The 12,576-nt window shown below is 37.8% G+C and overlaps 1 protein-coding gene across 1 annotated transcript in view; it reads left to right on the plus strand.

Moving 5' to 3' along the window:
- Nucleotides 1–12,576, plus strand: part of TINAG (tubulointerstitial nephritis antigen) — a 411,273-nt gene that overhangs the window by 176,213 nt on the left and 222,484 nt on the right. The window contains exon 5 of the mRNA XM_053710395.1: nucleotides 8,407–8,530. Within this exon, the coding sequence (XP_053566370.1) occupies nucleotides 8,407–8,530 (124 nt within the window). The remainder of the gene's footprint in view (nucleotides 1–8,406; nucleotides 8,531–12,576) is intronic.

The raw sequence follows: 12,576 nt of genomic DNA on the forward strand, positions 1-12,576 counted from the left end.
CGACCGCCACCTACGTTATACTTATGTACCCCTAATTTGCTGCCCCTAACACCGCCGACCCCTATATTATATTTATTAACCCCTAACCTGCCCCCCACAACGTCGCCGCCAGCTACCTACAATAATTAACCCCTAATCTGCCGACCGCAAAGCGCCGCCACCTACGTTATCCTTATGTACCCCTAATCTGCTGCCCCTAACACCGCTGACCCCTATATTATATTTATTAACCCCTAATCTGCCCCCTCAATGTCGCCTCCACCTGCCTACACTTATTAACCCCTAATCTGCCGAGCGGACCACACCGCTACTATAATAAAGTTATTAACCCCTAATCCGCCTCACTCCCGCCTCAATAACCCTATAATAAATAGTATTAACCCCTAATCTGCCCTCCCTAACATCGCCGACACCTAACTTCAATTACTAACCCCTAATCTGCCGACCGAATCTCGCCGCTACTGTAATAAATGGATTAACCCCTAAAGCTAAGTCTAACCCTAACACTAACACCCCCCCTAAGTTAAATATAATTTAAATCTAACAAAATAAATTAACTCTTATTAAATAAATTATTCCTATTTAAAGCTAAATACTTACCTGTAAAATAAACCCTAATATAGCTACAATATAAATTATAATTATATTATAGCTATTTTAGGATTTATATTTATTTTACAGGCAACTTTGTAATTATTTTAACCAGGTACAATAGCTATTAAATAGTTAAGAACTATTTAATAGCTAAAATAGTTAAAATAATTACAAAATTACCTGTAAAATAAATCCTAACCTAAGTTACAATTAAACCTAACACTACACGATCAATAAATTAATTAAATAAAATACCTACAATTATCTACAATTAAATTTAACACTACACTATCAATAAATTAATTAAATACAATATCTACAAATAAATACAATGAAATAAACTAACTAAAGTACAAAAAATAAAAAAGAACTAAGTTACAAAAATAAAAAAATATTTACAAACATTAGAAAAATATTACAAGAATTTTAAACTAATTACACCTACTCTAAGCCCCCTAATAAAATAACAAAGCCCCCCAAAATAAAAAAATGTCCTACCCTATTCTAAACTAAAAAAGTTCAAAGCTCTTTTACCTTACCAGCCCTGAACAGGGCCCTTTGCGGGGCATGCCCCAAAGAATTCAGCTCTTTTGCCTGTAAAAAAAACACATACAATACCCCCCCCCAACATTACAACCCACCACCCACATACCCCTAATCTAACCCAAACCCCCCTTAAATAAACCTACCACTAAGCCCCTGAAGATCTTCCTACCTTATCTTCACCATACCAGGTTCACCGATCCGTCCTCGGAAGTCTTGATCCAAGCCTCGGAAGTGTTGATCCAAGCCCAAGCGGGGGGCTGAAGAGTGACGTCCATCCTCGGGCTGAAGTCTGGATCCAAGCGGCAGCTGAAGAACTCCATCATCGGGCTGACGTCGGAAGTCCATCATCGGGATGAAGTCTTCTATCAAGCCGCATCTTCAATCTTCTTTCTTCTTGAGCGGAGCTGAGCGGAGCCATCTTCTTTCAAACCGACGCGGATCCAACCTCTTCAACCGATGCCTACTCGCCGAATGACGGTTCCTTTAAATGACGTCATCCAAGATGGCGACGCTTGAATTGGGTATTGTATGTGTTTTTTTTACAGGCAAAAGAGCTGAATTCTTTGGGGCATGCCCCGCAAAGGGCCCTGTTCAGGGCTGGTAAGGTAAAAGAGCTTTGAACTTTTTTAATTTAGAATAGGGTAGGGCATTTTTTTATTTTGGGGGGCTTTGTTATTTTATTAGGGGGCTTAGAGTAGGTGTAATTAGTTTAAAATTGTTGTAATATTTTTCTAATGTTTGTAAATATTTTTTTATTTTTTGTAACTTAGTTCTTTTTTATTTTTTTGTACTTTAGTTAGTTTATTTAATTGTAGTTATTTGTAGGTATTGTATTTACATAATTTATTGATTGTGTAGTGTAAGGTTTAATTGTAACTTAGGTTAGGATTTATTATACAGGTAATTTTGTAATTATGTTAACTAGGTAGCTATTAAATAGTTCTTAACTATTTAATAGCTATTGTACCTGGTTAAAATAAATACAAAGTTGCCTGTAAAATAAATATTAATCCTAAAATAGCTATAATATAATTATAATTTATATTGTAGCTATATTAGGGTTTATTTTACAGGTAAGTATTTATCTTTAAATAGGAATAAGTTATTTAATAATAGTTAATTTATTTCGTTAGATAAAAATTATATTTAACTTAGGGGGGTGTTAGGGTTAGGGTTAGAATTAGCTTTAGGGGTTAATACATTTATTAGAATAGCGGTGAGCTCCAGTCGGCAGATTAGGGGTTAATGTTTGAAGTTAGGTGTCGGCGATGTTAGGGAGGGCAGATTAGGGGTTAATACTATTTATTATAGGGTTATTGAGGCGGGAGTGAGGCGGATTAGGGGTTAATAACTTTATTATAATAGCGGCACGGTCCGGACGGAAGATTAGGGGTTAATAAGTGTAGGCAGGTGGAGGCGACGTTGTGGGAGGCAGATTAGGGGTTAATTAATATAATATAGGGGTCGGCGGTGTTAGGGGCAGCAGATTAGGGGTACATAGGGATAATGTAAGTAGCGGCGGTTTACGGAGCGGCAGATTAGGGGTTACAAAAATATGCAGGTGTCAGCGATAGCGGGGGCGGCAGATTAGAGGTTAATAAGTGTAAGGTTAGGGGTGTGTAGACTCGGGGTACATGTTAGGGTGTTAGGTGCAGACGTAGGAAGTTTTTCTCCATAGAAAACAATGGGGCTGCGTTAGGAGCTGAACGCAGCTTTTTTGCAGGTGTTAGGTTTTTTTTCAGCTCAAACAGCCCCATTGTTTTCTATGGGGGAATCGTGCATGAGCATGTTTTTGAAGCTGGCCGCGTCCGTAAGCACTGCTGGTATCGAGAGTTGCAGTGGCGTTAAATTATGCTCTACGCTCCCTTTTTGGAGCCCAACGCACTGAAAACCCAGCCATTCTGTGAACTCTAAATACCAGCGGTATTTAAAAGGTGCGGGGGGAAAAAAGCACGCATAGCTAACGCACCCCTTTGGCCGCAGAACTCTAAATGTAGGCGTAAGAGTTCCATCATTCAAGATGGAGACAATTCGAACGATTTTCCGCAAGGGATAACGGTGGCGCCTTATCTGGACGATATTCTGATTCAGGCGTCTACATATCATCTGACAAAATATCAGACTGACACAGTGTTGTCTTTTCTGAGAACTCACGGCTGGAAGGTGAACATAGAGAAGAGTTCACTTGTTCAACAGACAAGGGTTCCTTTCTTGGGAACTCTGATAGACTCGGTAGCTATGAAAGTATTTCTGACGGAGGTCAGAAAATCAAAGATTTTGAATGCTTGCCGAGCACTTCTGTCCATTTCTTGGCCATCAGTGGCTCAGTGTATGGAGGTAATCGGATTCATGGTAGCGGCAATGGACATCGTTCCGTTTGCTCGCTTTCATCTCAGACCACTGCAACTGAGTATGCTCGGTCAGTGGAATGGGGATTACGCGGATTTATCTCCAAAGATAATTCTGGATCAAGAGACCAGAAAGTCTCTTCTTTGGTGGTTGTCGCCAGATCATCTGTCCTAGGGGATTTGTTTCTGCAGACCCTCGTGGGTGATAGTGACAACAGATGCCAGCCTTCTGGGCTGGGGTGCAGTTTGGAACTCCCAAAAGGCTCAGGGTGTTTGGACTCAGGTGGAGTCTCTACTTCAAATCAATATTCTGGAACTGACAGCAATATTCAATGCGCTTCAGGCGTGGCCTCAGTTGGCTTCGACCAAATTCATCAGATTCCAGTCGGACAACATAACAACTATGGCATAAGTCAATCATCAGGGGGGAAGAAGGAGTTCCTTAGCGATGATAGAAGTATCCAAGATAATCAGTTGGGCAGAGGCCCACTCTTGTCATCTGTCAGCGATCTACATCCCAGGGGTAGAGAACTGGGAAGCAGATTTTCTAAGTCGACAGACTTTTCATCCGGGAAAGTGGGAACTTCCCCCGGAGGTATTTGCCTCATTGATTCTCAGATGGGGCAGACGAGAATTGGATTTGATGGCATCTCATCAGAATGCTAAGCTTCCAAGATATGGATCCCAGTCAAGGGATCCTCAGGCTGAACTGATAGATGCCTTGGCAGTACCTTGGTTGTTCAGCCTAGCTTATGTGTTTCCGCCGTTTCCTCTCCTCCTATGCGTGATTGCTCAAATCAAACAGGAGAGAGCTTCAGTGATCCTGATAGCGCCTGCATGGCCATGCAGGACTTGGTATGCAGATCTAGTGGACATGTCCTCTCTGCCACCTTGGAAACCGCCATTGAGAAAGGACCTTCTCATTCAAGGTCCTTTCCAACATCCAAATCTAAGTTCTCTGCAACTGACCGCGTGGAGATTGAACGCTTGATTTTATCGAAGCGAGGATTCTCTGATTCGGTTATCAATACTTTGATACAGGCTAGAAAGCCTGTCACTAGAAAGATCTATCATAAGATATGGCATAAATATCTTTATTGGTGTGAATCCAAGGGTTACTCATGGAGTAAAGTTAGGATTCCTAGGATTTTGTCTTTTCTCCAAGAAGGATTGGAGAAAGGGTTATCAACAAGTTCCTTAAAGGGACAAATTTCAGCTTTGTCAATTCTGTTTCACAAACGTTTGGCAAATGTATCAGAAGTTCTGTTTTTGGTTGCTATTTCTTCTGCTCAAAGAGTTTCTGAGCTTTCAGCATTACAGTGTGATTCACCTTATTTCATATTTCATTCTGATAAGGTGGTTTTACGTAGCAAACCTGGGTTCCTTCCTAAGGTTGTTTCGAATAAGAATTTTAATCAGGAAATTGTTGTTCCTTCCTTGTGTCCTAATATGTTACATAACTTGGACATGGTCCGTGCCTTAAAGTTTTACTTACAGGCAACTAAGGATTTCTGTCAATCATCTTCATTATTCATTGTTTATTCTGGAAAGCGTAGGGGTCAGAAATCTATGGCTACCTCTCTTTCTTTTTGGCTGAGAAGTATCATCCGCCTGGAATATGAGACTGCTGGACAGCAGCCTCCTGAAAGAATTTTGACTCATTCTACTAGGGCTGTGGCTTCCACATGGGCTTTTAAAAACGATGCATCTGTGGAACAGATTTGTAAGGCTGCGACTTGGTCTTCCCTTCACACTTTTTCCAAATTTTACAAATTTGATACTTTTGCTTCTTCTGAGGCTATCTTTGGGAGAAAGGTTCTTCAAGCAGTGGTGCCTTCTGTTTAGGTTCCTGTCTTGTCCCTCCCTTTCATCCGTGTCCTATTGCTTTGGTATTTGTTTCCCACAAGTAAGGATGAAATCCTTGGACTCATCATATCTTTGTAAAAGAAAACTAAAAATATGCTTACCTGATAAATTACTTTCTTTTACGATATGACGAGTCAACGGCCCTCCCTGTTATTTTAAGACAGGTTTATTTAATTTTTGAAAACTTCAGTCACCTCTGCACCTTTTTAGCCTTTCCTTTTCTCTTCCTATAACCTTCGGCCGAATGACTGAGGGTGGAGGGGAAGGGCCTATATATAGAGCTCTGCTGTGGTGATCTTTGGCACTTCCTGTTAGCAGGAAGTTAATATCCCACAAGTAAGGATGAAATCCGTGGACTCGTCATATCATAAAAGAAAGTAATGTATCAGGTAAGCATAAATTTAGTTTTTTTAGTAATTTTTCATGCCTTGTCTGGAGTCTTTGTTTTTTGTGTCTTTCCTGCCCCTTTCCCTTGTAGCTCAAATTACATTCTTGGCCTTTCTCTTTGCCTCCCATTGTGACTGCTTTAATCCAGTGACTGAGCCTTAAACTCTTCTTTGGACTATCCCTGTGACTGAGCCCTGGTCATCTCTTTGACACCCCCTCCTGTGGACTGTCCCTTGGACTCCCCCTGGACTACCTCTTTGCACCCCATGGACTGTCCCTTGGAGTCCTGCAGTTAAACCAATGTTGTGTATAGAATACGTTTTTGGTCATCAATAGTGGGGAAGATACTTGAAGGGATTATAAAGGATTATATTGATGAGTATATTCGTGTAAACAAGATTATGAGTTCAAATCATCATGGTTTTATGAGAAATAGATCATGTCATACTAATCTAATTAGATTCTATGAGGAAGTAAGTAAAAGTATAGATAAAGGGGAAACAGTTGATGTGATATACTTAGATTTTCCAAAGACGTTTGATACAGGGCCACATGGGAGATTAATGTAAAAAATGAAGGGACTGGGAATAGCTGAAAATGTTAGCTCATGGATAAATAACTGGATAAAAGATAGGGAGCAATGAGTAGTAGTAAATAGATCATACTCAGATTGGACAAAGGTAATCAGTGGATTCCCCCAGGGATCAGTACTGGGCCCTGTACTTTTTAATATTTTTATTAATGACTTGGAGCAAGGATTAAATAGCAACATTTCTATTTTTGCAGATGATACAAAGTTATGTATGGCATTGGTCATTAGGTCAGAGCAGAATGAACTTTCGTGACAAGGTGATCTGCAAAAAAAGTATGGGCAGCTAAATGGAAAATGAGATTTAATATGGGAAAATGCAAGGTTCTACATTTTGGAAGTAAAAATAAGTAGGCAACGTATTATTTAAATGGGACAAGACTTTGCCAAACAGAGATGAAATGAATTTGGGAGTAGTAATAGATAACAACTTAAAGATGGGTGCACAATGCAGGGCAGTGGCTTCTAAGGCTAATAAGAAACTAGCATGTATTAAAAGAGGCATTGATTCAAGGGAGTAAAGCATAATTATGTCACTATTTAAATCCCTGGTAAGATCTCACCTTGAGTATAGAGTGCAGTTTTGGGGACCAATCTAAAAAAAACAAAAAAACATTGCATACCTAGAACAAGTTCAGAGAAGGGCCACAAAGTTAATAAGGGGAATGGAGAATTTAAGCTCTGAGGAGAGGTTAGCAAAACTGGGTCTGTTTACTCTAGAAAAAAGGCACTTGAGAGGTGACATAAATACTTTATATAAATATATTCAAGGCCCATATACAGAGATGGCAGAAGCTGAGTTTATTCGAAGAAATTTTTTTTGTGACAAAAGGTCACAATTTAAGAGCAATACAATTATGGAACTCATTACCAAAGGAGGTAGTGAATGCCAATGCATTAGATACATTTAAAAATAGTTTGGATACATTTCTGGCTAGAAACAGAATTAATGGATATTATTGCTTGTGTTAAATGGGTAACCTTATAATGGGATTAATTAATCAACTGGATCTTCTTTGTAAGTATATTAGATTTGTATAGGTTGAACTCGATGGACTTCAGTCTTTTTTTTTTAACCTCATCTACCATGTTACTATCGGCTAGATTACGAGTTTTGCGGTATGAGTGAAAAAGCAGCGTTAAGGCTCATAACGCTGCTTTTTCATTACCGCTGGTATTACGAGTCTTGCAGATTTAGGGGCACTGCACACTTTTTTGGCCGTACCGCAAATTAACTGACGCAATTTGCGGAAAGTCTTTTTTCAATGGGACTTCCATAGCGCCGGTATTACAAGCTTTTTCTGGGGGGCCAAAAAGTTAGCGGTACAGCCTATCTCGCAAGATTTGTAACGCAATCTAAAGTCAGTAGTTATGAGTTTTGCACTACAAAGCTGTAGCATAAAACTCATAACTAAAGTGCTAAAAAGTACACTAACACCCATAAACTACCTAGTAACCCTTAAACCGAGGCCCTCCTGCATCACAAACACTAAAATAAAATTATTAATTCTTTATTAAAGTAACACAAAATTCATAGTTTAACTATATTAACACAACAAAGACATGAATTAAACAATATATTAAACATAATTAAATGTATTTGCTTTTATACCACAAAGTTAGAGGTGCTAAGCAACATACTCCAAAAAATGTTTTCTTCTAAAAGCTACCCAGTCGCTGAACATTAAATTAAATAGAAGTAGGGTTAAGATTAACATAAGACAAAATCTTTGTGCATGGATGTATATTAACCTAGTAAAATTTAATATCACTTTACACTAGCCAAATATAATAACACTTTTCAGCTCATTTTTAACATTCTCAACGTAAGCTCACCATTACCCACATTTATTAAGCTATGAGTTGACAATGTCATTTGGTATTTCAAAGCTGAAACCTAGGAATGTTAATAAAAGGAATAACATTAATGGATATTATTCTTCAATTTCTGTAACTATAATTTAAGTTATATAAATTAAATTAATACGCTTAATTGAAAGCAGTAAAATAAATAAAAACTATAAATATATTTAAAAAATTAAGTGACTGTAAATAAGTTTACTGTATTATTCACAGAGACGTGTATCTTTGGATGAAGACTTTCCCTTGTTTTTCATTTCATCATACAAATGGCCTCAATACATTCATGGTCCATTAGATCAAAAGAATTGTGCCGCATCATGGGCATTTTCCACTGCAAGTAAGTATTACACATTTAAGGGAATATGGGATCATATATTTAACATGATATTTACCAATAAAGGACTAGATGATAAGTGGCGTGTTGACTGTTGCCTGCGAGCGATATTGGAATTTTGCTTGCATAGGAAATAATGTGCATATTACAAGCTGAAAGTAAATATGATCTCAAGAGCGCAATCTGATTTTATGCTCGTTGGGTTACAGCGACTCAAACCCCAAGTAAAGCGTAGTGCTTAAAAAAAAAGTTGCACTAGCTACAAAATAAATACATTCAGAGGCGTAACTAGAAACCACAGGGCCCCGGTGCAAGAATCTTAGTGCAATATTTTCACTCCACTCAGTAATACCAAGGCACGCAATTTGCTATGATATTACAAGTAAGGTGCAATGTGAACACAAACTCGCATTTGCATTACCTGGAAGCCTTGTACTTCCAAGAGCGTGCTTTCATACGCTCCAATGGGAGCCTTGTTCTGATGCCATGACATGACAAGGACCCTAGCACAGTGCAAGGGGTAAATTGAACAGTGTTGTTTATGAATTTATACATATATATTTATGTGTTTATATGTGTATATACATATTAACACATACATATAAATGTATATAAGCATATACATACATATTTGTTGTTGTGTATACCATGTGGCATACCAGTATTTTTGTGGCTCTCAACATCATGCTTTTTTCTGCCTTTGCTGTGGTATAAGGATGTGTAGGCAGTATAGCTTTAAGCATTCTTAAGCGGGTGTCCTGCCCCTTTCCCTTGTGGCTCAAATTACATTCTTGGCCTTTCTCTTTGCCTCTCATTGTGACTGCTTTAATCCAGTGACTGGGCCTTAAACTCTTCTTTGGACTATACCTGTGACTGAGCCATGGTCTTCCTCTTTGACACCCCCTCCTGTGGACTGTCCCTTGGACTCCCCCTGGACTACCTCTTTGCACTCCATGGACTATCCCTTGGAGTCCTGCAGTTAAACTAATGTTGTGTATGGAATAAGTTTTTGGTAATCAATAGTGGGGAAGATACTTGAAGGGATTATAAGGGATTATATTGATGAGTATATTCATGTAAACAAGATTATGGCCCATATTTATCAAGGTCTGTTGGACCTGATCCGACAGTGCGGATCAGGTCCGACAGACCTTGCTGAATACGGCAAGCAATACACTCGCCGTATTCAGCATTGCACCAACAGCTCACAAGAGCTGCTGGTGCAACGCCGCCCCCTGCAGACTTGCGGCCAATAGGTGGCCATTCGGAGCTTGATAAATATGCCCCAATGAGTTCAAATCATCATGGTTTTATGAGACAAAGATCATGTCAAACTAATCTAATTAGATTCTACGAGAAACTAAGTAAAAATATAGATAAAGGGGAAACAGTTGATGTGATATACGTAGATTTTGCAAAGGCGTTTGATACAGGGCCACATGAGAGATTAATGTAAAAAATGAAGGGACTGGGAATAGCTGAAAATGTTAGCTCATGGATAAATAACTGGATAAAAGATAGGGAGCAACGAGTAGTAGTAAATAGATCATACTCAGATTGGACAAAGGTAATCAGTGGATTCCCCCAGGGATCAGTAGTGGGCCCTGTTCTTTTTAATATTTTTATAAATGACTTGGAGCAAGGATTTAATAGCAACATTTCTATTTTTGCAGATGATACAAAGTTATTTATGGTCATTAGGTCAGAGCAGAATGAACTTTCATGACAAGGCGATCTGCAAAAAAATGTATGGGCAGGTAAATGGAAAATGATATTAATTTAATATGGGATAATGCAAGGTTCTACATTTTGGAAGTAAAAATAAGCAGGCAACGTATTATTTAAATGGGACAAGACTTTGCCAAACTAAGGAGGAAATTAAATTGGGAGTAGTAATAGATAACAAGTTAAAGATTGGGTGCATAATGAAGGGCAGCAGCTTCTAAGTCTAATAAGATACTAGCATGTATTAAAAGAGGCATTGATCCAAGGGAGTAAAGCATAATTCTGTCACTATTTAAATCCCTGGTAAGATCTCACCTTGAGTATAGAGTGCAGTTCTGGGGACCGATCTAAAAAAAAAGACATTGCAGAACTAGAAAAAGTTCAGAGAAGGGTCACAAAGATAATAAGGGGAAAAGAAAATGTAAGCTATGAGAAGAGGTTAGCCAAACTGGGTCTGTTTACTCTAGAAAAAAGGCACTTGAGAGGTGATATGAATACTTTATATAAATATAATCAACTCCCATATACAGAGATGGTAGAAGCTCTGCTTATTCCAAGAAAATTGTTTGTGACAAAAGGTCACAATTTAAGGCTGGAGGAAAGGAGATTTAATGCAATCTAAATAATCCATAGAATATATATATATATATATATATATATATATATATATATATATATATATATATATATATATATATATATATATATATATAGTATAATAATTTATAATAATAATGGCATAAGTGGAGTGCAAAATTGCGCTTTTCGAGTGTGATATTTTCACTTCACTCAGTAATACCAAGGCACGCAATGTGCTATGGTATTACAAGTAAGGTGCAATGTTAACACAAACTCGAATTTTGCATTACCTGGAAGCGTTGTGCTTACAAGAGCATGCTTTCATACGCTCCAATGGGAGCCTCGTTCTGATGCTGTGACACACGACAAAGACCCTAGCACAGTACTGGGTGTAAGTTGCACAGTGTTGAGCAGATTCTTAATAATCCATAGAATATATATATATATATATATAATATATTGTATAATAATTGCTAATAATAATCACCTAGATTACAAGTGGAGTGCAAAATTGCGCTTTTCAAGTGCGATATTTTCGCTCCTCTCAGTAATACCAAGGCATGGAATGTGCTATGGTATTACAAATAAGGTGCAATGTGAACATGGACTAGTGTTCGCATTACCTGTAAGCCTTGTGCTAACAAAAGCATGCTTTCATAGATATAAATGTATATAAGCATATACATACAGTATATATTTACAGTGATAACATAGTCCCCATAGACCGCAATGTAAAAGCACTTTTCATTACTGTTTTTTTTTTTCTAACACCCCACATCCCTCCACTTTAACCCATCATAACTGCTTTGTGCAGTTTTTTTAACATAATTGCTGGTTATTTAACGTGCACCCGTAAATGGGCAAATTTGCCCTTTACGGACGCACTTTAAAATAGTGCTCCACTTGTAAGCCTAAAATGTTTGCATATGTATTTTTAATAATTATTACTATTTTGTTTAATATTTAATATTTAAATAATAGACATTGAAGTTTGCAGTTCTTCATGTGCGCTTACCTGACATCATGTTAGACCTAAATCACAAAATGTGAAGCGCTATTCACATATTTTACATTCCTATGCTCTTCACATAGAATTTTATTTAAATTTTTGTCTACATATTTGTGATAATGTTAATGTAAAATAGATATCTATCTCTATAAAAATGAAATTTTTCTGTATCAGAAGAACATTAGAATGTGAAATATGAATAACTCCTGTTGTTTTAGTGCAAAAGGTTTTTTCTCCTGGGCTCTCAACTGGGGAGAATATGCTAACACAGTCACAATATCGCAAAGTCCTTTGGTCAGTGTGCATTGGGTTTCGCTCGCACACAAACTTTTTTAAATTTCTACTTGTAATACTCTAGCAAACAGATGCACACAAAAAGCTTAACTCTTGCAAAGTTTACGCTCAAACAAAAGCTAAATAGCGTGCCACTTGTAATCTTGTCCAAACTGTTATAACCATAACATTGAAGATAAATAAAAGTAGTTTTAACAAGTCACTCATCTTCCTGTGAAGTCTATGTCAAACTCAACCACTTGCTCATTCTACCAAGCTGCCTCATGGTAGCCAGCAGCAGAACACTCTTCCCTGGCATTTAATTTCTCAGTGTCTTCTTATCACACAGATGCAAGATTTTCACAAATACCACAAACATAAGAAGGCAATACAGGGATTAATTATTCCTTAATGTGTTCTTAATTTAAATGCTTAAATATTTGGTAATCGCCTTGTACAATCC

The sequence above is a fragment of the Bombina bombina genome, chromosome 4, assembly GCF_027579735.1.
Source record: "Bombina bombina isolate aBomBom1 chromosome 4, aBomBom1.pri, whole genome shotgun sequence".
NCBI lineage: Eukaryota > Metazoa > Chordata > Amphibia > Anura > Bombinatoridae > Bombina > Bombina bombina.